This window comes from Podarcis muralis, chromosome 2 (genome assembly GCF_964188315.1).
Source record: "Podarcis muralis chromosome 2, rPodMur119.hap1.1, whole genome shotgun sequence".
NCBI lineage: Eukaryota > Metazoa > Chordata > Lepidosauria > Squamata > Lacertidae > Podarcis > Podarcis muralis.
Window position 1 is genome coordinate 28,819,635 of NC_135656.1, and position 27,002 is coordinate 28,846,636.

At 45.5% G+C, this 27,002-nt stretch overlaps 2 protein-coding genes across 16 annotated transcripts in view; both read left to right on the top strand.

Moving 5' to 3' along the window:
* Positions 1-1,750: 1,750 nt before the first annotated feature.
* Positions 1,751-13,461, top strand: TEPSIN (TEPSIN adaptor related protein complex 4 accessory protein). The gene is made up of 13 exons (XM_028714433.2): positions 1,751-1,953; positions 3,486-3,558; positions 4,529-4,620; positions 4,750-4,843; positions 5,769-5,836; positions 5,956-6,034; positions 7,195-7,260; positions 7,990-8,193; positions 8,784-8,955; positions 9,103-9,216; positions 9,925-10,003; positions 10,333-10,467; positions 12,541-13,461. The coding sequence occupies exons 1-13, from the start codon at positions 1,909-1,911 to the stop codon at positions 13,075-13,077; spliced, it is 1,758 nt and encodes a 585-aa protein (XP_028570266.2). The 5' UTR covers positions 1,751-1,908; the 3' UTR covers positions 13,078-13,461.
* A 5,110-nt stretch (positions 13,462-18,571) lies between these two features.
* Positions 18,572-27,002, top strand: part of CEP131 (centrosomal protein 131) — a 31,420-nt gene continuing 22,989 nt past the window's right edge. For 10 of the 15 annotated variants that reach the window (XM_077924068.1, XM_077924072.1, XM_077924079.1 and 7 more), the window contains exons 1-6: positions 19,662-19,761; positions 21,823-22,022; positions 23,373-23,467; positions 24,631-24,748; positions 25,782-25,894; positions 26,749-26,862. In XM_077924068.1, the coding sequence (XP_077780194.1) occupies positions 19,677-19,761; positions 21,823-22,022; positions 23,373-23,467; positions 24,631-24,748; positions 25,782-25,894; positions 26,749-26,862 (725 nt within the window). In that variant the 5' untranslated portion in view covers positions 19,662-19,676. Of the gene's footprint in view, positions 18,667-18,738; positions 19,174-19,661; positions 19,762-21,822; positions 22,023-23,372; positions 23,468-24,630; positions 24,749-25,781; positions 25,895-26,748; positions 26,863-27,002 lie in introns of those variants that run through there. The other 5 variants (XM_077924069.1, XM_077924076.1, XM_028714598.2 and 2 more) reach the window with 4 other exon arrangements.

The following is a 27,002-nucleotide window of genomic DNA, read 5'->3' on the forward strand; positions in this document are numbered from 1 at the left end:
CTCTACTCGTGTTCTGGCCTGGCTGGAATCTGTCACTGAATTCTGAAAATACCTGGATGAAAGACACAGAGAATGATGGGGAGGGGGGCATAGAACCTAGCCTAGGTACAAAGGTAAAATTTACATTAATTACTCCTCTCATATATATATATATTTACTCTGGCTCTGCACACCACTGCCATGCGACCCTCTGAAGGCTGCCCAGAAGGGAATGCAGCTCTTGAGCTGAAAAGGGGTTACTTGACCCAGCTCTAGAGCTCCAGGAACATAAAAAAAGGAGGGAGACCTAGCTCTCCTATTCTGTAGTAGTCCACAGCCTAAGGGCAGCACTAAATAAAGATGCTGGCCTCACTCTCAAAGTTAAGGAGATGCAAGTGACTCACACTCTTCGTGAAGCAGTCCATCAGCATCTCAAATTCCTTGGCGCAAGCATCCTTCTTCAGGTCCCCGTGGCCTGTCGTCTTGGAGGCAACGCACTTGCCGTACACAGAGGCCTGCAAAGATCAGTCCCAGTCAGATGCTATATCTAAATATACAAGCACTTAGATACTTGTTCAACCTTGCTGGTTTCTTGAGGGCTAAGCCCAGAACACCTAGCCATTCTTTTTCAGATTTTTAGGGCAGACTCTCTGCAGGGAGGGAATGCAACGGGCGTGTGGTGTGTGCAAAAAAGCTTGCAGGTGGGCAAGACCCTGACTGAAGCGGCACCAAGCAGCGCTTAAGAAGCATGGATTGGTTGATCTGTCAGCCATGCCTTCAAAGCTCTGTCCATGCCTTCAAAGCTCTCCCTTTCACATACAGCGGGGAGGGACGTTTTCCCACCACCCCGGGGCAGCCTTTTCGCCTGAGATCTTTCCTGTGGCACTTGTGGGGTTCATGGGTGTAGCATAGCTGTCAACATTTCCCCCTTTTAAAGGGAGATTCCCTTATTCCCTTGCAAGAAAAGGGAAAAGTTGACAGCTATGGGGCATAGCTAAGGGGGGTTGGGAGGGTCAGCTGCCCCCCTAGATCAAGTAAAACAATAGAAATAACTGACCAAATCACGTCGGTTCTGCCTCCCCCCTAACAAAAATCCTGGCTACGCCCATGGTGGGGTTGCTGATACTGATCTACTTTGCAGACTTGTAAGGATTACTTTATTATTTGGCCAAAATAAAAAAAAAAGTAAATAAAGTAATCCTTACAACAAAAGATTAAATCAGATGTAATTTGGCGTGGGTCTGTTAAAAACCTGGAAAACCAATAAATATCATTTACACCCCCACCCCAGATTTTTATCAGATCGACAACAAATTACATCTGATTTAATCTTTTGCTGTAAGGATTACTTTAAACACACACACGTGCATCGCTCAGCTCTCCCAATGAAATGTGTCCCCTGGGCGTGGAAGAGAGGGAGAAGGTTGTCGTTGCCATGACGACAAGGGGGCGGGCCAGCCCCGTACCTGCTCCCCACAACCCGCCAGCAACTCGGGGAAGCGCTGCAGCCTCTCCCGGACGCGACCCCAGACTCCTCGGCTAGACATGGCGGCGACCAGCAACCCTCCGGCCGCTACTGGGCGGCCGCAGACATCACCACGGCAGCGCCTTCCGCGGCGCAGCTCCCATTGGCCCAGCGGAGCTCCGCCGCCCGCTGATTGGCCCCCGCGGGGCCGAACTCGCCAAAGATCTCCGGAGTGAACCGCAGCCCCATTATGCCTCGTCCTGATTGGGCCGCCGCTACGTCCGATGGCGTAGAACGTTTCTCGCCCTTACCGCAGGTGGTGGCGTCCGGCTGTGACAGCTACTTCCCGCTCGCCGAAGGATTGGATTGGCTGGGCCAGCGCAGGCTCGCCGTCCGATTGGAGCGCGTCAAGTTCCGGAAGGCGAGGGGCTGAAGCTTCCACATGCTCGGGCTCGGAAATTGCCATGGCGGCGGTACCTCTGCGGGATCGGCTGAGCTTCTTGAGCCGGGTATAGAAGGGAGAACGCGCTGCTGAGAGGGAGCTTGGGGGGGGGGCGTGGGGAAGAGCGCCTGGGGTGCCAGTTTGTCAATGTTGCTCCATTTAAAATCTCTGGGTTTGGAAATACACCTCGCCGGAGAAAGGCTCGGCAGGGAACCCTTTTTCCCCTGACACCATTAATGAAAGGAGTTTCTTTTTCTTTTGGAAAAGGAAAAAAAGGGAGCACCCACTAATACAGCACTTGCACACCGAACTGATGCGATCTTTGTGAGGAGCTTCACCAGATTATTCTATTGCAGTTACTGATGGAGCTTAAGCCTTATAGCACAATGGTTGAGAGTTATAGCGATGAAATCTTTAAACAAAAGCATCTTCCTTTGAGGTAGAGAGTCAAAACTCCCAGGGCCAGATTACCAAATAGGCAGAGTAGGCACGGGCCTAGGGGCCCCATGACTACGGATCAAAATGATATTGGTTTGATCTTGAAAGAAAATTACAATCAAGCTTTCTTAGTTCAATGTCATCCTGGTAGAGCCAGGGGAGGGGCGAGATTTCGACTGCCTAGGGGCCTGCACAGGGTTTAATTTAGCACTGAAAAATACATACGTTCCAGGTTTGCAATATATGTTTGCCTCATGTAGGAGTCTTTGCTTTGATAGTAAGACTAGATTCGGTTGTTTTGAGAACTTCACAATTGCGCCACATGAAGTGATTAATGGGGGTGGAGATGTATAATACTGTGATGTAATTGTCATCATCCCCAAGAAGGACTAGTGTATGAGTTGGTCTTGTTCCATCCTTGCAACCGTGACTTGTGCTAGTTGTTTCTAAGTTGCTGAGTCGTCAGGGCCCCCATGCTGTAATATGGTCACACAGCTTGAAATTGGGGTGGGAGCTCTTGTAAATCCTGCAGTTCAGGTGTTATGGGAAAAAGAAAGCTTTATGTCTGAATGCTTACCTCAGTAACAATACAAAGCCTCATTACATTGACCAGTTGCTGCACCAGAAAATTGTATCTGGAGCAGATACTTCATTAGTAGTATTAGTATTACTTTATATACCATATATGCCAAAATGGCTTCTAAGCAGTTTACAACTATGAAATCAATTATAAAATCCATACATAATTGGTTGTACCCAACTACGTTCTATTCAGTCAACCTGTTGAAATTAATGAACCTTCTGTTGATTTACAGGGCTCTGAACAACTTATATCCAGGTCACCTTGCCTAAAGACACAAAATAGTGTCTTTAGCATCCTCAGTTCAGCACTATGAAATACTCTGACAATAGAGATTAAGCAGACCTTTTCTTTACCGGAGAGAAGATGCAGACTACAATCTGTGCCTGTTGTCAAGTGGAGCTGTGGGTTTGTAAGGGGAAATACTACTTCCTTAGCTGCAGCTTCATGGATCGAGTCAGGAGTAGCATGCAGGGACAAAAAATGCAATTCTTGCCTTTTGAGAAGGTGCCGCGTTATTTGTCTCAGTGACTTTTCTTTTTGTGTGTTTCTTTCTTTCCCTTCCCCCCGTCCCGTTCCAGCTACCCATTCTAATCAAAGGTACCTCAGATGATGAAGTCCCATGCCCAGGGTATCTGTTTGAAGAGATGGCCAGTATCCTTTGCTCTCTGAAAGAGTTGGCTCTTTGGTCTCAACTGGGGGTTCCTTTGGTTACTGTGATGCTTGCTTTTCCTAGGAAGAGCAGAGGCTAGTGATTAGAACAGAGGCCTGGTCTATCTAATGACGTGGAAACTAATTCAAGCAGAAGTTAGCTCAATACAAATTGCTTCTTTGCCTTTTGGGTGACATCTGTGTTAGCTGATTATTCTGGTATGAAAAATAAGAAACGTAGAAAACAGCAGTGTTTACTAAGCTACTCGGATTCCTAGAACAGGGATGCTCTGGGGGAACCTATGGCAATTAGGCTCGTCAGACCTCCCTATTTGGTCCATGAGGCCATTTTGACCAAGCTACCTTTGATGTAATATACACTGTGTCATATATAGTGTGGGCCAAAGGGAATTTTCAGACATATCCAGTCAGGTGATTGGCAGCACCTGCAAAGACCTGCACACAGCACTTTGCAAGCCCCAACTATCATCTGATTGTCAGGGCTTGCAAAGTGATGTGCTCAACAATCAGCTGATTGTCCATGCAGGCAAAAATGAGTGACCTGATGGCATGGAGATATTGGAGGATTGACAAGTGGACAGCCCCGCCCACCTATCAAATGTGGACTGCAGAGAGTGGGGTAGATAAGGAGCCAGCCCCCCTCCAGATACATGCACATGCTTTCCTATCCCTTCCTAATACTTCACCCATACTTTAAACCATATCTCCAGCAAGTTTAATTGTTTCAGATCTGCATGTAAACTTTTTAAAAAAAGAAAATTCCATTGTTGCTATATGCCAAAAACAAATAACATTTCTTACTCTGCTGAAGGAGAGTACAAGTCAAATCATAGTGTGGCATAAACAGCAGCTGAAACGTGGCACCTTGGGCAGGGCCTGGCACGACCTTCCAGGTGATCCTTCGCCATCAGTCCCTTTACTTTCCTGGCTCCTTAACAGCACAAACTTCCAGAGATCTCACATGAGTCAGCAGGAAGCAGTCACTGCCTTCTTGAGTACCTCCTCAATCGTCTTCAGAGCAACTCATGTAATGTCAAGTTGAAGGTAATTGAAAGAGGGTAGAGGAAAAGGGTGAGCAGAGATGCCCTTAGATCTTGAGACAACTCCCTTTGCTTTGTGGACTTCCAGCCCAGTACTCCTAATCCCAGCTAAGCCTCCCCTCTGCGTCCTCAGGTGCTCAAGATCCTGCTCCACATGTGCAGCCATGGCTCTTCATATTTCCTTCTGCAGCTAAAGCGGAATGCTTCCTTCATCCAGGAGGCCACTGGTAGGCAACACGTGGTGGCTTGGCTATATTGATAAACAAGGAAGAGTATCTTCCTAATATTCATATAACACTTTAAGGGCCAAACGTAATCTATATTAGCTCCATATCTGTGCTCTTAAGTGCAGGGTTTATTCTGAACTCCAGTGGCCAGAGTATGGGGCCCGACCTAGATTATCACAACTGATGATTTCTCCCCACATTCCACCGAATATAGAGTTATTATTTATTATTGCATTTTACTCTTTAGGGAAGCTTTGAATGTTTGATGGATTACTGTATTTTAATATTTTGTTGGAAGCCGCCCAGAGTGGCTGGGGAAGCCCAGCCAGATGTGCAGGGTATAAATAAATTATTATTATTATTATTATTATTATTATTATTATTATTATTTTATTATTATTATTATTATTATTATTATTATTATTATTATTATTATTGATAACTAAAGCAAATGATGAAATGGACCTATGCAACACTTTCCACTTTTCAACAAATACCAAAATAAAAGTGCCCATAAAAATTCAGAAAGAAAGTGCCCTAGAAATTCATGTTATGCAAGAAAACTCATTGAGAGGTAACTGTTCCTCCAACAGTTCACTTCTCAAGGAGTTTTCTTGCATTACTGGATTTCTGGGGGCATTTTTATAGGCACGCACCATAATTGTACTGTAATATCTCTCCTTTATATATTTTGTTTTGCCACGTAATATAATGCAAGATACTGTGGATAAACATGTCTTTTTTCTGTTTGGGCCAGTCCTCAATGTTGGGAATATTAGCACCGTAAAGTACTGCATAGGCGGTTTTTTGTTGCTGAGAGACAGTGAAATTAACAGTTGGTCTTGGAATTGTGCAAGGGAAACCTGACTTGTTTAGGGCACCCAGGGATGACCCCCTCTCTCACACCTGCTCCTCTGCCTTGCAGTGTTTGCAGGGCCTCCTGATCCTCTCCATGGCAACAGCTTGTATCAGAAGGTGCGGGTGACTGCACAGGTGAGTAAAAAATCCTGGGCACAAGAGATCTGGGTAGGCTCTTAAAGTCCTTTCACATGGTAGGCTTTCTGCCTGGCTTCTTCACCTGGTTGCTGCTAGCGTACTTCTTTCCTTTGCAGGACCTGGCAAGCACTTTGTTTTCAGATGTGTTGCTACCCCAGCCTGTTGCTATTCCACCTAGAGAGCTGCCTTCAACAGGTAAACCGCTACTCCCCAGGGGAACAGAAATCTATTCAGCATCCAGACTCCTCCTGAAAAGCCTTGGATCCTTTTGCACTTATATATATAAAATTTTATTAGTTTTTTAACATATCATTTTCAACAATAATTAAACATACTTTTATATCTTATACAATTTTTTGACTTCCATCAATCACATCTGAAAATTTTCAAATCTATTCACTTAAATTACATTTCTCACTTTCACTATTACATTTAAATCTCATAACTAATATCTCTATTCTTTTTCTACTTTGCAATATTTCATATATATTTCTCCTTACAAAACTTCTTGTAGTCCTACTAGCGTAATTTGTTGATTATATTTGCTATTCAAATAGTTCGTATATTTCTTCCAATCTTCTGTAAATCTCTGGTCCTGCAGGTTTCGAAACCTTTTGCACTTTTTCAAAACAACAGTTCACTTCCGTATTCAACGGAGCGTTTCACTTTTTGTCCTGTCTGTACAGACCTTTCAGTGGGGATTCAACCAGCACTGCTTCTTCCTGTTTTGCCCCCATACTAGCTTGTATTGAGAGAGGGAGCGTGGCAGATTGTTGGCCTCAAAAAGGACACTCTGTCCAGCTCTTCCTGCCCAGGAGGACAAGAACAACCTGCACTGTCTCTCTCAAGCATTCCAGGAGAACAGAGTGAACCACAGGTCTTGTTTTATGGCCAAGTGAGAATGCTGAAGCAGGGGGAGATGCAAACGGGGCCTTGGAATCTCCCCCTGTTCATACTGTTTGACCTGAAACCATTTTTTTTTTAATTTTAAGTCCAGAAGGCTCAGCTAGCACTTGCCTGTGAGCAAAATATCCCTGATGCTTTTATGAGGTGGTTGAGATAAAAACTTCAGTATGGAATCTGGTTTTCATGTGCAACTATTTAAAAAGGGACCTTTTAAGCTACTATTGTCTGTCATAAGGACACAGCACACCCAACCCTTGCATGTTCTGTTGGTGCGAAAGGAAAGCTGTACTCAAAAGCAACTTAAGACTTCCCATGTCAATAGGCTGTTCATGCTGACTTCCCATCTCACCTTGACGTGATAGCATATGCTTGCTGGTAGGAAATAAGCAAGCCACCACCATACTGGTCTTGCTTTTCATTTATGCTCGTTTTATTGCCTCCCTTCCCAGGAATGGGCTCCAGGCCCAGCCCCCATGGCTCACTCCAAGGCTTTGGTTTTGAAAGAAGTGGCTCTGGTAAGCATTGGGTTTGGAAGTCTTGAGTGTTACTACTACTGTCCTTGAGGAGCACCCCCAGTTCTTGGGACAAGGTCACCATGCTGCCTGCATGCTGGATCTCAGCCCCTGCTCCAGTGCTATGTGATACCTGCCGATAGCTCTCCTCTTGGCTTCTAAGCCACTTTGAGAATTTGCACTGTAAAGAAGGCCAACATAGTTCAGGCAAGGGCAACTGAGGCCCTGAAATGAAGGTACTGAAGGGAGGGACCCAAGTCTTTTCCTGCATGAAGCTTTCATCTACTGGATGGAAACAGCCAGCGATGCTACCTTAGGACTGCATTGTTCTCCTCCTCTAGAAAGAGGAATGTCAGCAACCAAACATATCCTAGTATCTTGAAGACCCAAGGCTGGTATAAGTGAAGGAAGCCTCTTTCAGCGGTTTTGGACTCATCCATTCTTGGGCTCTCTTTCCAGAATTAATGGCTATGGTTTGATGTCCTTTGGAAGGCTTCTTCCTGTGCCCTGGGGTTTTCTCGGTGTCTATAGGGTATAGACCCAGGGTGGCCAACAACATTCAGATGTTGCTTGATTGCAGCTCCCATCATTTCTGGACCACTGGCTATGTTGGCCAGGGCCAATGAGAGTTGGGAGTCCAACAACGTCTGGAGGGCACCACGTTGGCTGCTTGTGGTATAGGCTGACAAACCACTATGCCCTGACCTGACCTGACCTTGGTTACTGTTGCAGCATCCACTGGCAAAGTTCTGCTGGCCACCATCCAGAAGGCAGCGGAGGTGGTTGCCAATGCCATGCTCCCTGGTCAGGAGCTCCCTTGTCCCCATGGTAGGGAGCCGAAGGATGATGCCTACGAGCCAGTGACAGCACCTTTTCCAGGCAAAAGCTCCGTCTTGCCTACAAAGCCACCTTCTGTCATTGTCCATAAGAAGCGAGGTAAGTGCCTCTGAATGACAGCTGCTGGGAATCGCAGGTGGGTAGAGTGCTGCTGTTGGTGCTCAGGTCTTGCTTTTGGACTTCCTGTGAGCATCCTGCTGGCCACTGTGAAAACAGGAAGTTGGGCTAGAAGGGCCACTGGCCCGTTCAGCAGGCTTTTCTTATGCTCTTATAAAGCATGGTATATCCTGTTTTCAAAACTTGTATAGAAACCTTATAGAAAGAGGAGCAAATGTTAGGCACTTAGAGCTTCCCTGCATTAGTGAGGTGGAATAAAAGAAGCCACTTCTAGGGTACAACTGTCTACTAGCTGGTGCACAATAATATTTAGCTGGTGCAAAATAATATTGTAATTCAAGCAAAATCCTTCTTCATGTTGCTCGTACTGGGAGTGTTAATAACAAATTCTTATCCCAGATCTTGCTCTGGGGATGGGAGGCAAAGTGACGAATCTCTGGTTATGGATTGTAGTTTTTTGGCGTTGAGATACGGTGGGAGTGGTGTGCAGATGCCTTCCCTGAACTTAGTTTCTGAGATGTGATGGGCTTCAGTTCTTCCTCCATGGCTGCTCCTCTGAAATTCTTTTGCAGCGACCCATCAGCCAGGGCAAGCAGGAGGTGGCTGGGAGGAGCTGGACAGTGGGCAAAGCTCCCAGAATTCCTTGCAGGAGAACAGTGAGCTGAGTAGGACATCGGATTCCTACAGTAAGTCGGGCAGCGACAACCACTCAGGTGCTCTGGAGCCAGGGAGCATTGCTGAAAGGTGAGCGAGCTGGGGAGGGCAAGTGGCTGGGAATGGGCCTGGGCCAACTGCTTGCACCTTCAAGATGCACCCGTATGTGAGAATCTCTTGTGGGGCATGGGGGAGAAAGAACAGGCTTGTCAGCTTCCATCTCCCCACCATTCACAGGACAGATGCTGAGAACCTTGGGGACTGCCTGCAGGAAGTGAGCCTCGTCAGCAAACTCACCAGAGGCTCCAAGGTGTTCCTGACACGCGAGGAGACCCAGCATTTTATCAAGGAGTATGAACACCCTTTCTAACCAAGCCGTCTCTTGACCCTTCTCCTCCTCGCTTCCACCTCTTCTGCATTACTGTAGAAGTACCCAAACACATCGGGTAGCATTCTCCTGACCAGCTCCCTCAGCAGAAGCCCTGTGTGAGGACCTTTGCTGGAGCAACAAGACTCTTTCCTGCCCCCCATGCCCCTCTGAAATTGGATTTGGGGGTGGGAGGTAGCAGGAGAAACCAGCGCACAGGTGAAGGAGGGGGGACTGTTCCACCTGGCAAACTGCAATGCTTGCACAGAAGGAACAATAGAAAGAATGCGATGTTGAATTCCACCCATAGCCCAGCCCCAGTCCTTGCATGGCTGTGCATCTGTTTTGTATCTGGGCCCAAGCACTTGTGCACTTGAGACAAATGGTGCCTGTTGCAACATTCATTAGCAATAGGAACAGCTGGCAGCTTGCCACTCCTTAATGTTTTTCGTACTCCCGCCCTCACCCTCACCTGCCTCATTTTTGAAGAACTGTCCATTAACTATGTAAAAAGGTGCTTTGATGCTCCTTGCCCCTCTTGGATTAGGAGAGCAGGGAAGGTCCAGGAGAGACCAGGCCACTCTTTTTTCCCCCCTTGCCTTGCAAAACTTCTCCCTGCTCTTCTCCTTTTTTTTCTTCTTTTTTTCTTTTTTTGGTTTGGCTGTTGGGCTCAGCACTGTCCCTCTCCGTAGGTGTGGGCTGCTGAACTGCGAAGTGGTCTTGGCTATCCTCAACCGAACCCTGAAGGACCCCAGCGAGTGTGTTTGCATGGTGAGTCTCCTGGAAAAGCAATTGTGGAGGGAAAAACAGTCTGGATTACTTCCAACCCAGAGCTGAAATAGCTGTTGGGAAATGGAACTCTTTGGCCAGATTTGGGGGGGGGGGGGCTGCCTGCAATCTCATTGAGGGTTGGAGCCTAGGACTAATATTTTTTTTCTTGCCACATAAGGGTGGGCTGTGGAGCAAGAGCAGCTTCGGTTTGTTTCTTTCCAGTGAAGCAACATATTATGAGAGGCCCGAATGAGTGCTGCTGTTCAAGCTGGACCCAGTGTGCAAGCCCAGGGTCTTCTTAACCCTGCTGCTTTCCTTTCCCCCCACAGAGAGCCATGTGTGCCATCTATTCCCTCATGTGCTCCGACTTGCTCTCCCATGAGCAGATATTTGCCATTACCCAGCAGCACTTGCAAGAGCTCAGTCAAGAGAGCCCTGGGCCTGTAGCCAACAAAGCAACAAAGGTAACTCCTGCTTATGTTTCCACCTTTTGTGTATTGAAATCCTCAAGGGGCGCCCCATCAGTCCCACCCTGGCGAGGGATAACTGTAGGCCAATGGTTTTCTACCAGTGTGCCGTGACACCCTCGGGTGTCTTGAATGATAGTCCTTGGTACCACGGGCAACAATGGCCTCTGTCCCTCTCTCCTCTGATGCCCTCTTGTGTCTCTGCCTCCCAAAGGCTTGCACAGCTGTTTGTTGCAGCAGCCCTGGCTACAACCTCCCCAGGCTTTTCGTTGTTTTGCTGGGCTTGTTCCTTCTGCACACTGGGCATGATTGTGTGGGTGGACATAAAGTGGCTGGTTCTGTACGTAGCTTTTTTACCGCTCCATTTCACTTGTTTCAGTAGACCAAGACTGGAATATCTCCCTTCGTACTGCCTCTGGTGCACTCTGGGAGACTGCTTTTTGGCAGTGCACGTAACCTAATTTAGGTTCTACAGCTTGTGCATCGTGGCTTTAATGGAGATGATACAATCATCTGCCTAGAGAAATCTGACCTAGCCAGAGTTGTGCATGCCTTGGTTACACCCCTATTAGATACTGTGCTGTGCTGTATGCAGGGCTGCCCTTTAGGGTAGTTTGGAAACTACAACTACTGCAGAGCATGGCTGCTAGAACATCTGAGGCAGCTGGCTGCTGGATCACAGAATCAAAGAATTGTAGAGTTGCAAGGGACCCTGAGTTGTAGTCCAACTCCCTGCAAGGCAGGAATATGCAGCTGTCCCATATGGGGAATGAACCTTCAACCTTGACATGTTGCTGCTTATCTTCTTCCATTGGTTACATTCATTTCAGGTGCTAACATTTGGTGCTGGTTTTGCCCTTTAAAAAGTAGCCCTAAATAGTTTGAGACAATGCTAGCTGAAAGTTTACCTACAGCTGCATGAGCTTGCCTAAGCATTGAGATCAGTGTCTGAGGCTCTGCTGTCGAGAGCTGTTAGGCTGGTGGGTCCGGGAGGTTAGACTTCCTCTGTGGTAGCCCCATACTTTTAGAACATATGATGTCATTACTGCTGATCTCGCTCTCTCTTTTTTTTAAAGAAAACACTCTAAAACACATTTCTTCAGGTCTGCATTTGGCTGAATTGGTACTGTACTTGAAAAAAATATTTCACTGGGTTTCTTTTGGGTTTCCCCCCACACATGCTTCGGATCCTTATGAGGTGCCTGGGGAGGTCCATGTGCCCTGAAAGGAGACTTAAAATCTTTTAGATAAATAAATGTCCTTGCTATAGCAGCTCTTCAAGATTGCCTGAGAACAAGGCATCGAAGAGTCAGTGGGAGAACACAGTAGTTTCTGCCCAAGGTTGATAGCGTTGTTGAAACTAAGACCTGATCTCTGCCTGGAGGGAAGCACTAGGCCTCTCACAATAATCCAGTGGTGGTGAACCTCAGGCCCAGGTTCCAGACACAGCCCTCCAAGCCTCTGTACCCAAACCCAGCCGAACCCTTCACTAGCCCTGCTCCATGGTCTCCTGGAATGCTTTTGCCTGGCTAAATTGTGCCCTTGAACTGGGATGATAACCTTTTGCTTGCTTGGGTGGAGGAAGGATAGATGTGGTGGCTGGTGTGTCACAACCTCTAAGTACTTTCATTGTACAAAGGCGAGAATTGCATCAATTGCTCCACCAACCTTTTGCCTCTGGCCATCCCCACCATTGGTTTGTGGCCCCTGGAAGGCTGCCCTGCCCATGTGGCAATGCAGCCCTTGGCATGGAAAAGGTCCCCCATGCCCTGCATTAGTCACTCTGAGCTTTGCAAGGAAGAGCAAGATATACAAAGAGAAACTCAAGAAAGCAGACCCTTGAGCACGGTAAAAGTGAATGCAGCAAGGAGGGGTGGAAGTGTTTTCACTAGCCTGGGATGGAGTTGCTATTGGTCCTCTGCCTGTTGTTAGGCTCTCTCTCTCTCTCTCTCTCTCTCTCTCTCTCTCTCTCTCTCTTCTGGTGGGTATAGTCCTCCTTTCCCTGCTTCTGCTACTATTCTTGTTATACTTGGCACACTCCCTCTTTCTCTTCTGCCCCACTTTCAACAGATCTTGCGTCAATTTGAAGCACTCAGCAGGAGCCATCCCACTTCCAAGACCTCTTCTCCGGTTCCCGGCCACTGTGCCCCTGCCAGGACCACACCCAAGCGTCCTGATGACTTACTGGCAGATACAATGCCATTTGCAGAAGAGGCTATCCTCAAACCCCTGAGTCTCGCGCCACAGCCCTCCCAAGTACCTGAAGTCCTCACCAGGGCTGTGCATCCATCAGAAGGGCAGTTGCTGGAACCTGGGTCCTCTGGCCAACTTGGGATTAGCCAACCACCTGAGCTTGGCCAGCAAGGGCCAGAATGCAGACTCCCACACCCTGAACCTCAAGAGGACAGGCCTCCAAGAGGTGATCCAGATGGCACAGTTTCCTTGTTTGCCGGCATGGAGCTGGTCGCACCCTCAAGCATGATATTAGCAGATGCTCTGGAGCAGGAATGTATACCTCCAGCTCCCTGGACAGCACCTTGCACTGGGAGCACCAGAGCCACTGAGGATAACCAGGGACCGTCTGCTTTCTCCTTCCTCAATGCATAGCAGTTCCCTTTGGGCTATGGGACAGCTTGAGATAGCACCAAATGGATGCGTTTTTCTAGCTCTCTCTGAACTGTTACACACCTGCCTATAGCCAGAGGATGCTATTCTCTTATGCTGCTGTTCTTCATTCCCGAAAGAGGGGAAGAGGCAACATCCATTGCTACACCTCTTATTTCTGCTGGGTCATTGCAAGCATGAAAGGAAGACATGAATGATCAACACTGCCTTTTTAATTTCATTGTTTTCAGTGTTTCTTATTGAACAACAAAAGCACAATCCAACACCCACAATATAGTCTGTTTTCATATACCTGGTTGCTGCAGAAGTGACAAATATACTCCCTTTACTCTTCCCTTTTCAATTTAAAATCCGTTTCCACTTTTATGTTGTTGTTTTTCTACGTCCTCTGCTTGTTACCTTGGGATTCTGACCATAAGAAATGAGGCAGCCTTAAAGAACACTGGCAAACACTAAGGCGCTTCTGATTCTGTCGTGCCAATAATTGAAGGAGAGCTAATGGTGAGGTCATTTTCATAGTCAACTCCTGCTATCCTTAAACCTCAGTCCAGGCTTACTCTACAGCAGTCTCCAGTCCTACTGTGGACTGGGTGGCTTTCTGTACTGCCTGGCTCTGCTGAAGTTTGAAATTGAGCTAACCCTTATAGCAAAATCTACTCTTTCTCCCCACTCTTTCTTATGGGTCCAGGCAGGCAGATTGCAGCAGAGTTGCTGTCAGGCTCTGTACGTGAGTGGGGCTTTAAACATACAAACCACCAGGATATTAAAAGTGGTACAGCTGGCATTGCTTACCAGCACACTCCATTCATTAAATCCTGTAGCACAGAGCCTCCTGCAATGCTTCAATCAGAACAGAGAAACTTTCTGTTGGGATTATTTATTAATAAACAAGTAGAAAACAACATAATGCCCCAGTGTAAATCAATGGAGGTGTCTATTCCTAGAGTGCTGTATTCAGTTCCTCTCTGCACCCTTTTACCTGCTTCACGGGTACTTGGTCCAGGAAATACTGTACGCTACATCAGGGACTTCACCATAGCTGTGCCATAACCAGATCTGCTTCCAAGTGGTGACGGTTCTATGGTTAGGCCATGGGAGGGGAGTATACTCCGCACTTTCATATATGCCAGAACTGGTCCCTGGTACAAATTAAGCCCTGCCTTTGGATTTCCTACCACCAGTATTAATAGCAAGCAATACTGTTGAGATGAATTCATACAACAGGCGCATGCAGCTATTTGTAGATATGTTTCTCAAATCATCATCTACACTCAGAATGAAAATGTGTTGTTTTTTTAAGGAGCCCTGGGCAAACTATTGACAGACACTTAAAAATTGAACGGGGGGGGGGGGGGAGAGAGAGATATGGCAATATGGTTTTAGGTGTTTTCTCCAAAGTTAAATAGAACCTCCCCATCTTCTCTCCTATGCACTCCCATCTGCTCCAGAGCATTGGGGGAATCACAGGACAGGTTTGGATAGCATGGGGTCAGGGAGAGGGAGGTGCAGTTGTATAGTGCAAGCAGAAGTCCTTGCATGAACAGGACAATTTTGTTGGATGCAACCCACAGCGGCTGGTGACGTCACAGGGATCTTCCAATAGGTCCCCACAACATTAATGCAACCACCTTTCTCACAGGAAAATGCATTGTGATGAATCTTCCTGCCAAGTTAACAATTACTTTTCCAGCAACTCCCTTTGACAAACAGTGGCTTGCTGATAACAGGGGTTCTAGCTGGGGTTTCACCATGTCAGTGGGTTACTGATGTTTGCAGTCCGCCCTGTCTAGAATTGGCTTATATGAAGAATGCCATACCTTACACTTGCCCCTTACAAAAAAAGAAAAAAGTTGAAACTCTAGAGACCAGGATTAACCTTAGTCAGGTTCTTTAAAATGTACACGAAACAAAACACATTCTCCAGATCTGCAGTTTCCATTAGTAACTGAAGATCATTTTACAGTACAAGATGTTTTTAAACATCTCCCTCTGTGAGCTACTGGTCAAGGACAGACTCAATATTTGCGGCAAAGGAGAAATAATCTAAAACCAGAAAAATACTTCCGAGATCTTCATTATTATATGGCACAGCTTTCTGTTTCCCTTTGGTCAGTAATTGACCCAGTACCTTAACTAGGCAGCCCGGCTTCTGTTCTTGCCATGTTTAGCCCCCTTGCTTAACTTTATCTACCACTAGCTGTCTGCCTTCCCCTTTACTTTGTACTCAGTTGCCCTTTTTCAAATAGGCATATATATATTTATATCCCTTGCAAATGGGATGGCATGGGTGAGAAGAGGGCTTGCTTTACTGTTGTTTACTGGCTACGCACAAAATAACTAAAAGCTGTACCATTACAGTCAAAATGCTGAATGGATGGACCAATGATTTGGTCTTGCATTCTGGCTCTTTTGTAGAACTAGAATTGTTTCCTCTTTATTGATAAGGAGAGTCTGGTTATTTCCAGCCAGAAGTGATATTGCTTTAGGGAAATGTGACCCCTTGAGCAGGTCAGGCAACTCTGAATCCATGTGAAAAGAATGTAAAGGCCTCTTTGTTCTGCAGCATTTAACTTGATGAAGATTCAGTTCTCATTAGCATTGATGGCGCAGCTGCCATTTCTTAAAAAGCATACTACTTTTCCCTCTGAGAGCACACCTGCCCTGACTTTTGTGTGCTATCAACCACTCCGAAAGGGATTGGGGGGGGGGAGTGTGTGTGTGTGTGTGTGTGTGTGTGTGTGTGTGTGTGTGTACACAAAATCCTTTATAGAAAGTACACCCTCTTCTCATCAAGCCTAAGGTTGAACTGCTTAAGTGGAATCTGTCTGGCACTCAAGGTGCTGGCCTGTTATTAATTGTGCTATGCTGTATTTGTTCATTTTGCCGGGCAACCAAAGTGTAACTGATCCACATTATTTCTTGGTTTAATCAGGACCCTCAAATCTATTGGTCACCCTGCCTTGAGGCAAGCCAGAAACAGGCAAGCTGCAATCTGATCCTATCCATGTTTACTCAGAAGTAAATCTCACTGCATTTGCGTGGGCTTTCCCCCAAATAAATGTGTATCAGATGGCAGCTTTAATATTCCCTCCACACAACTTGATCTAGCATTGACTCCAAAGGTCTGGACCATTTCATCCCACCTGCATCCAGTCTTTTTTTCAATGTCCCCACTAGCTGTGTAATATAATCCCACTTTGATGCTTATCTCCTGTTTTCCCTCTTTTGCTCTTAATGCTCTAACTATCCCTATTTGTCACAGCTGTTCCTTCACTTGGTGCACATAGGGATGCTCACTGGAGAGGGAGGTAATAAACGGTGCATTGTATCCGAGAAGAACCACACTTACGCTGTTTGGTGTTCCTAAATCCACAGAAACCAATAGGCTTAAGCAAAACTAACCTTGCATAGGATTGGGTTGAAATTTTATAAAACATGGTAACACAAGCAATGGAATGCAGATTGCAGCTGAGAGCACACACTAGATTTATGATCAGCACTATGTTTGGCTTCTGTTGAGTGTGTATGAAAAGTGTTCTGCCCTGTCCCAAAATGGGGTGGATTAAGTATTCCCCGTCTCTCTTATTTCCCCTGTTATTTTGAGAACTCTTACAGGATTGCTGCTGTTTTAACCCAGCAGGGATAAGAATAAAGCATAAGCTGTGCCTGTTGGCAGGCAAAAATGACAATACAAAAACTCTTTTGCTGTTCCAAACATCAAAATGCACCTTGCATAAAAAGCATGTAGATTATTATGTAATGTTTGGCTCTGGAATAAGTGTAAATAACTGTTAGAACAGGCACTGGTAGATGTTGCAGCAGGGGTACTGGAAGTATACAGGGCAATGGAAGTTTATTTAAACAACGTAAGCATTCTGTTGTATAGTTTTGATCTGAACGTGAGACAACATAATTGAATCCAGAGAGTTCCCAGCACCAAGGACCTTATTCCAATCCAAAGGCTTGCCAGGGGCAAGATGCGTAAATTTTACATTTTGTAAAACAGATGCCTAGAATTGATATTCTAAAGAACTGTAACTAAGATTTCCCTACCTCCCACTCCCCAACCTGCTACTTTTCTAAATGCAGGGTGGGTTTGTTTTAATGGAAAAGCATTCAGTCAAGTGAGCCCTAGCTTGTAGTGGTGCAGCCCCAGCCAAGGGTTGCCGCCACAGTGAGAACTAAGCTGAATTTCAGCTAATTTCAGCGATGACTCAGAGCAGTTAAATTATGTCTGTTCATGCTCCGTTCATGGTCTCCTTTGCTGGGCTGGTGTACCTTTTTATCCACCCACAATACTGCCATTGAATTTCCTTTCTCATTTAATACTCCACGTTATGAGCATTAGCATAGTATTTGTGGATATTCTGGTCCTAGCTTCAGCTGATTCCTGACTGGCAGTTAGAAGTCAGGCTTACTCACTGCCTAACAAGGCTACCAAAAACATCCTTCTTGTCTCTTAGGCATGGTTGCAATTGCTTTGAGATTACTTGGAGACCAAGAAGCTGGCTGAGCATATGATGCCGCCTTAAATGGGCATCAGCTTTGAAAAAGAGATTGGGTAATTATTTGAGCAGCTCCATACGTTTCCAGAACAGTCCACCATGAAATATAAAACAGCTACAGAGACAAAAAAAAAAAAGATGGATACGATCAACTTAATTAAGTTTCATAATTCGTTTACATGAATGCGTTCATTCGTTCAAATGGATTCAGCCATGTGGTTATGATGACCTAGCCCCAAACCACACGATCCCTGGGAGGGGAGGGATGCGGATCGCATTGCAAGCCAGCAATCACTGGTGTTTTGGTCCCAAACCCCATATGCATGAGCAGCCTGTACTGAAAAAATAAATAAAAAATACTGCTGTTGGTTGTGGGAACAGGCTTCCTCTTCCCAGCGCTGGTTAAAAGTATTATCACTTCTACGATGCTGACTAGCAACGCGCATGGTGGTGGCTTCAGGAGCAGCAGTTGCTTTAAGGCAAGAAAAAGGAGGCTGCCTGGGGCTTGGATCTCGCAATAATAATAATAATTTTTTATTTATACCCCACCCTTCCCGGTTCAAAAACCGGGCCCAGGGCGGCTAACAACAAATTTAATTGTAAAAGCAGCATAAAATACAGTATAAAAACATGAGTAACAATAAAATTTCAAAATTCAGAAATCAATTTAGGGGAAATAAGCATTAGATAATTCCCAGGGCTAGCTGGCTGAATTGGTCCTACTTGGGCCAGCGAGGAGGCCAGGGGAGAATTAGATCAGGCAAGAGGCGGCAACGGGGGGGAACCCTGGAAGTTGCAACCGGGGTTCAGAGGGAGACCCCCGTTGGAAAGAGGGAAGGGGGGAAATACCCAACAGACCCAGCAAGGAGTAAGTGCCTGATCTGGCTGCAGAACTAAGTCGGGGGTCGTCGCCTTTGTGGTGCAAGCCCCTCCTCCTCCTCTCCATGCTTCTCCCCCCACAGCCCGCAAACGTCTCTCTCTCTCTCCTCGCGGGTCTCCCGCCCGCCGCCTTTCTTGCGCCCTCAACCTAGCCCCGGCGCCGGCAGAAGGACAAGTCGGCCAGCCGGTAAGGAGCCGGGCCTCTCCAAACTCTGGCCAATGCCGTGGCAAAGCGGAGGCGGGCCTCCCCTTCGCACTAAGTTCGCGTGTGCCTCTCACGGCGGCGGCGGCTGCCGCTACGTCTTCCGCTGGTCTCCCTCGCTCTCTTTGCCGGGCCGTGGACTGGAGTCGCAGCCTCAGCATCAGGGGGCGGGAATTTCCCATAATGCTCTAGGCGGGCGGCCCGGGGGATGAGCGGGCATTGCGTCTGAGAATGACCCCAGCGCAGGACTAGGCCCCTACATCATAAAAGTGGGGCGGAAAGTGGGGGGGAGCAGCCGCCTCCGGGGGCCATTTTTTGGGGAGCAGGGGTGTAGATAGAAAACCCCCCTCGGTTTAAGGCTAGGCCTTCCTCTCAGCCCAACTGAGCCTGTGTGGAAGCGGGGCGGGGGGTGGTGGCTCTCGCCATCATCACCTGAACGACTAGCGAGAGGGAGGAGAAGTAGGAGCTTCGTCTTTTGGGTACCTGCGTGAGGTAAGTGTGTGTGTGTGTGTGTGTGTGTGTGTGCCATATGTGATATAGAGGGGGGGCCAGACAGTGGCCATCCTCTCTCTCTACCCCCCCCAACCCCGCCACCCTGCAGGCTGCTGCATGTTTGCATTGTTTTGCAGAGTCCTGCTTGAGCTGGCTTAAAACCCCAGGCTTTTGCAGAGCCCCTGGCCCTGTAAGCTTGCATCTTGGGATGGTGCTTCTTTGCAACTGTTAAAAAAGCACTGTGACAAGGAGGAGGAGCTAGAACTTGTTTTGGATGCCTTTTCCTTCCTCTCTGGAGAAACATGCAACTCTTCCCCACCCGTTTCTAGTATTTTGGGAAGGCACCAGAAAGGTGAACGTTGCTCCCGATCCTGTCTCTCCAGCGTCCCTTTTTGGGACTAGTCTGCTGCTCTGAAGTTTTCTCTCCTTTGGATTTTTCAGCGTGAGATCTGGTGTTAAGCACTATGCATCGTGCCGCAAGATGTTTGTGTACTCCAGGGTGCATGATTCATATAGGCTCGCTCGTGTTGTTAGGAAACAGCGGCCTTCTTGAAGAGGCACCAGCCTTATGCAAATACAGTAGTTCAGGTATATCTAATGTAAATAGCATCAGGCTTGGGGGGAAATTACATTTTAGGTGCCCAGGTTTCAAGCCCCAACCCCTTCTAAATCCTTTCTTTGCTGCATTTGCTATGTTTACTCTAGTAAGCATAAGAAATGCTTCCAGGTTAAAAGAATGCATCACTGGAACACTATAAGTTCTTTGTTATTGGGTAAATAGGCTGATACCTAAAATCCGGTTGACCACTATGAGGAGTATCGTTGAAATTGCCTCATTCAGGTACTTTAGTGCCAAATTTGTCGTACAGACGACAGGAGTATTGAACTTTCAAGACACCGGAAAATGACAGCAAAAAGTAAACAATGAAACTGTGTAACTATACAGATTGTATGAAGATTTTCATTCGCCTTGAATGATATTGAACCTATGTAAAGGCTGACCACACTTTAGCAGTTTCATCCTGTCATGTTTGCTGCCTTGAATCTTAACATTGTTTCTCTAATGAAATAGCTATGAGCTGCCTAGTTGCTGGCTTCACCCATATCAATGGGGTGTGTGTCTATGGTTTCCATAGAGAGGTTTGTGTTTATCTTTCCTGGGCCAACGTATTTGCAATTGAAATCACTTGTAGGGAAATAGGTGTGTGGATGGGCAGTTTCTTTGTTAAGAGACAAATCAAGTAAGGCTAACCTAATATGATGTGTGTGTGTGTGTGTGTGTGTGTGTGTGTGTGTGTTATAAAATGAGAACATTTATCAGAATAGATTAATTTACTAGGAGAGGATTGGAGGATGGGAAGCTATAACTGGTAGAATTATGTATCCCTCTATGCACTAGTTTGCTGGGATTCACTTTGGGCCAAAGTTCAGGCATATAAATGCTCTTATGAATAAAATCTGGCCAGTGTGAAATAATGCATATGCATATCCTTAAGCTTGGCCTCATAGTCACTTGTACCTTATCCTTTTCTGAAAGCCCATGTACTCTTATGTGTCTGGCATTGCCAGGAACTGTTCATTTATCACATGTTGTCAACTGGGAAGGGTGAGGGGGGAAAGTGATGAAGTAATGGCTTTTCTCTTACTTGCACCAAACTGCTTACGAGAGGTTGAGCTGCTAAGGAGATATTATTGTTAAAACAAGAATGGCAGTTGAGCATGGGAGGATGTAATGTCAGGGCAGAACTGGGCAGTCTGTGGCGCACACACACACCATGTTCTAACATTAATGTTTTGTATTGTTTTGTGTGTTTGTTTACTGAAAAGTAGAGGCAGGAAGCTGCAAATTTCAGCAGAGGGAGTACTTAGATAACATTTCTCCCTCACGCCCCATGTCAGTCAAAATTACCCTCTCCAAGCTGTTGTTCTTCCTGCAGGGAAAAAGTTACAAGGACCCTATATTTTTCATCCTATGGTTTCATCCTATGGCAGAAAATGGCAGGGAGGGAAAACATTGAGATGTTCTGCTAATCTGATGTTGCTTTTCAGTGGTTTAAAAACAAAACATATCCACTAGACTGTGCATGGATTCCCCTGTATCTTCTAGTTTGGCCATTAGATACTTAGGGACCAGCATTGCCTGATACGGCTTTTGCATCGGGAATGCATAAAAAGGTAAAGGGAGCCCTGACCATTAGGTCCAGTCGTGGCCGACTCTGGGGTTGTGGCGCTCATCTCACTTTATTGGCCAAGGGAGCCAGCGTACAGCTTCCGGGTCATGCTAAATTGTTGCATGCAATCCAGATGATGTTCAACTCAGCAAGTGTGTCTGTTACTGGGTAATTTCAGTTTTGAAGCACATGGCTTCCACATCAGGTTGCTTGGAAATGATGAGTAATTCCCCGCCGCCACCGCCAAGGTAAATGCCTTTGTTGAGATTGAGAGGTCTGTGTATAATGGTTACAGGATCATCACAGACATTTGCTGGCCTGTGATATTGCAGGTGACCAGTGACAGATGTTCTATGAACATACTCACAAGAGTTTTCCCTATTCCTTCGTCCGTGCTTTAGGTCAAAATAGGAAATGTGGAAAGCAATTCCTCTAGCCAACATAACATCTTCACCTTTGTGTTTTTCTTTGCTTCCAGGCCTCCGTTCCCATATCACAATGAAGAGTGCCCGTGGTAGCAGCTCTTCCTTCCAGGGTGCCAGTGCCAATGGTGTGGATCTCAGTCTTACAGGGCTGCCCATGCAAGTGCTTCAGCGCCCAAGCAGTGCCTCTCCAGGCAAGCACATTGCTCGCTCCATCTCCGTCATTACTGAAAACAAGCCCAAGAGGAATATCCTAGTGAGTATTGGGGGATGGGGGTAATAGATTTGCTCTCCTTGGAAGTTTATTCTGTCTTCTAAGTATGTTCCTGCTAAACATATTTCATTTAATCACAGATCTTAACTGGTTATGCTGTGCATTCTTTTATTCTGTGTTTAGTAGAGTCCACAACAAGAGCAGCCCATGTAAGATTGTTGTGTTTATATAACGCAAGGGGGTTCTAGCCCAGAGTTAACAAAAACCACCCTAGAGCTGTAAAAAATTTCAGAAATTCTGATGCCATGGGGTTTTGCTTTTTTAAAGGAAAAAGTGAAATATATGCAATACTTTCTTATCAAACCTAAACCTACATTACTGCTTTAACAATACAAAATGCATGTAAGATTTTGCCATTTAAAAGGTAGGAAAAAAAATTAAATTGAACATAGAAAGCACAGATTTTGTAGTAAACAAAAGGAAGCATTTGGACAGAAACAGTCACAATATTGAGGATTTGGAGGAATTGTTTTTTCAATAAGATTGCATTATGAAAGCTAGCAACTTTTAGAGAGTATGGAAAGATCAAGGATCAGTACATTCATCTGCCCATCTAATCAGTTTGCATTATCATTGGGTCTAAGCTGACAACAGTTCCTGGTTCTAAATGACAAAGTGGCCTACAGTTATCACTAAAGGTAACTTCCACTGAGTCTCATGAATTACGCAACTTAACCCCAGGCTGCATTACTAAATTGTAATTTCACAGACCTCTGATTGTTGCGTACAGAATCGTGCATATGGGATATGTTTACAGAGCAATCACACAAGACCATTAAATGCACAGAAAATTCTGTTCAATTTTTTTTTTAAAGCACTTTAGATGGACTGGTTGTTTTCCATCAATCCCCAGCCCCACCCCCTGTATATCATATGGGCAAGGTAACTTTAAAGACTCAATTCATCCTGTACTTTGCAAAATAAAATGAATTTTACAATTAGACTGTATCTACTTCTTGAGACTGAATATTGTTACAATTGTCATAGGAAAAAATAATCATACATGAGATGGAATTTTTGATGGTATATAAAAATGTGCTTATCCTTTTTTCTTATAAGTACTGGTTTAATTTTTAATATGAATATACATTAAAAAACCAGAAACACACACTGGAATATCCAGTAACAAGGCAGCAGCCCTGAATGCATCCTTCAAGCTGCCTTCCAGGGGCATTGCTAATGTATCACCTGTAGGGCTTACCTTCTTTATCCTGGGATGGCTGCAGATGGGGCACTCTATCTATGTAAGAGGAAGCTTTTGTTTCAAAGGCATCCTAGTGGTAGTCAACCCCTAAGTATTCGGCATTGTTGATGTGTGTCTTTTTCTCTCAGGAAGATGCAGGGCTTGGCACCTCCAGAGCTATGAACAATTTACGAAGATCCAATAGCACGACTCAGGTTAACCAGCGTGTGAACGGTGCCTTTAGGTGAGCCCTAAATAAATTTCTTACTGAAATGCAATATTTTGCAGAAAATAATTCACTCATGCATGTCTTTCAGAACTCTTTGGGGAAGTTGGTTTGTTTTTCTTCTTGAGGGTTTTCCCCAGAATGAGGAGTAGGGTGTGTTTTTTTTTAAGTTAATTTTTATTGATGCGTTTTCCAGTGCATATTTGCATACATATGTCATCTCATCAAAGGTTTTTTTTTCTACTTCCCAATCTAACCTTCCTTGACACCCTACATTTTCTTTGGTTTGCTACTTGTCCTTTGATTATTCCATCCTATTTTCACTTCAGTTCGCTTCAGTTCGCTTATCCTTTCTACTGCAGATCATAAATTTATCCCTGCTTGAAAGTTTACCTTAATACCATCTTTTTTCAAATATTCTCCGAGACAATCCCACTCGTTTCTTGTTTTCTTTTCATCCCATTCTTATTTTGGCCACCATACTTGCAAATTCAGTTAATTTATGCAACCATTGTTCTTTCGTGGGAGATATCTTTTCTTTCCAATATTTTACATACACTAATCTTGTGGCTGCTGTTGCATACAGAAATACATTTTTTACTTTCTTTAGTATCTCTGCACCTATTATTGCTAGCAAGAAGTCTTCTGGTTTCTTTGGAAAAATGAGCTTAAATATTTTTTTTCAGTTCCTCAGATACCATCTCTCAGAATTTTTTTTGCATATTTACAGTGCCACCACATATGCATCAGAGACCCTTCTGTCTTGAACACTTCAATGCCAAGAAATTTATTGCCCTATTCCATAATTTTTCCTATGCTGATAACTCAATATTATATCTGATCTATGACCCCCAGTGTATCATCGTGGCCTTTACTAGCCCATCTTTAGTTTCCCATTCTAATAAGATTTTGGATATTTTGGATATAATTTTTTGTTGTTGCTTCCCAATAGAATTTTTTCGAATTCGGATCCCCTTTCTGCAAATCCTCTTTCTTTGTCCTTTCTATACATTTCATTTACTTGAAGGTACTGAAACCAATCTGTAATTACTCCTGGACACTTGGTAGTAATTTATGGGGGAGAACGAGTTCTCCTTTTGCTCAGCAGGCCGAGTGGACAGCTTCTGGAAATGGACCAAACTCCTAAGATTTCTGAGTAATCATGTGATTTTGCTTCTCAGCAGTGTGGAGCAGCACGGAGACTTCCTGACTTTGTTTGAAAGCAGCTCAGGTGGAAGAAAGAAACTAGCAAGTCTGAGTAAAGTCTCCCCGGAAAAGAAAACAACATGGAACATCCTGGTAAGGGCAAGGTCATAACAGGAAGTTCAAGTGCCAGAGGAGCTTCAGATCAATGGAATCCTAAGAATTGTTCCATTTGCCTTCTTATGCTAACACAGATAGCTCCAGAAAGCATTCCAGATGCAAAGGCATCTGGAGCCTTTCCAGTTAAACATTTTGTCACAAAGGATCTAAGCCTTTTGCTTAGCTAATGCATCGGCGGCGGGGGACATTTTCCCACCCTTCAAATGTCAGTGTGTTTCCCCCATTCAGCTGTCGTTCTTGTTGCTGGGGTGAGTACAGCGTAGAATATGCTTGCATAGGCAGCTGTTGAGGAGTGCTGTGCTCTCCAGCACAGGGATATAGCTTTCTCCTTAAAAAACAAGCAGTGGGAAGGCTGCCCCCTGCCACAAGGCTACAGCCATCCCTGGTCATGACAAGAGGACAGGCTATCTCCCCACTGACACTAAATGCTAGTGCAGCATTAAGAGTAAGATATGGAGAAAGGGATGCTCTTCTGTTGTATCCAAGCAGCAGCTTCTGTCTAGCACTACAGTGCTATACTTGGAACTAGGAAGTAGGGGCAAAAAGGTGTTCAAAGGAAGTGTTACTGGAGAATTCAGGTTATGGGACAGCCAATAAATAAGACAAATAAATAAATAAATAAATCGGGGGTTATGGTACTACTACCATACTTTTGTATTGTGTAATCTGTGCTAATGACTTTGGCTCCTGGTATGGAATTTGGATTAGCAGTCATTAGCTGAGGGGTTGAAAGCTCTTGTGTAGCTTTTTAACACTGGGTACACAGAATCAGTGCCCCTGACTCGCACTCCCGGTTTGGAAGTTTATTAGTTCCATCCTGGGACATTCAGCACAGCACAAACTTACCACCACTAGAGTTTGTCTCCCAGCAGGCTTTGGTATCAGTGAGAATCACGGTGGGACTGAGATGGATTCTCTGCATGAGTTAGAATAAAAGTATCAGGAGAGGACTTGCCGCATACAATGACAGTGATTTCCTTTCATGCGTATTTCTGGTTATGTTGTGCAGGATGAGCAGCCCAGAACATTTCCTGTCCCATCCAGCACTCAAGAGGCCCCTGCAGGCATGAGGAAGAAAGAAATCTATGTGCCACTTGCAGCCAACTTCACTGCAAATAACAGGTAAGAAAGGCAACCAGGTCTAGCTGAAATTTGACTGGTGGGATTTGTGCTATCACTATTTTTGCTGAAGATGGGTGCTGTATTATTTCTGGTCCATGGGTATTAATGGAGTAGGGTCTGGAGACAACCATGTGAAAAGGAACAGCAGTCTCTTTTTAGCTACAGGTTGTAATCTAAAATAGTGTTGAGCCAAAACAATTATTTCCACTTTGTTTTTGCTTTCATTGTTGTTGAACAGCACTACTGCGCTTCAGTGTGCTTTCATGTGGCCTCATTCCTTTAGCCTGTACTTAGTGCTCTCACATTCCAAATTAGGGTTGCCAGGTCTTTGCCTGGTAATAGTGCCTTTCCCTTTGAAAACTCACTGAGAGGGTGCAGTCACCGCATGTCCACTCCACTGATTCCTTCATTCAGTCTCCTCTTCCACCTGTTGTGGGAAGCAATATTTTGCTCCCAAGAGGACAGGAGAGACAATTTATGAAGTACCAGTGAAGTCACAGGGCAACAAGCACAGTGACAGCACTGCAGCCTGGTGCCTTGACACTTTTTTCCAGGTGAAGACCTGCAAAGCCTGTTTCAGATATTTTCCCCCATTATGATTTTTTCCCTATTTTCTTTTGAACCCTGTCTAAGCAGTTAATGGTTTTCCTGTGGCCCCTGAGATGTTGTTGGAGAACAGCTTACACCATCCCTGACCATTGGTCACGTTGGCTGACTCTAATGGGAGTTGGAATATAACAATATCTAGAGGGTGGTGGGTTAGCCACCCTTGTCCTAAAGGTTTGTGATTGAAGTCTGCACATGTTGGCCCACAGCCTTCAATATGCTAACATATTGCCCTTCTTTCCTACGAGGAGTAACAAAGGTGCAATGGGCAACTGTGTAACCACCATGGTGCATAATAACTACTCCACTGCGGACAAGGCAGCTGCGCCCAAGAGCTCCAACCAGGCCACCACCTCCCTCAAGTAAGTTCTTTCACAGCCATCCTTCCAGTGGGCACCATAGGTTGGTTGGAAGGGGCCAGGGAAGGCCTAGCTGTGGCAGCCTGCCCAACACTTCAAGTATGGGCAAGCCATTGGGGGAGTAGTGGTTTTCAACAAGAGAG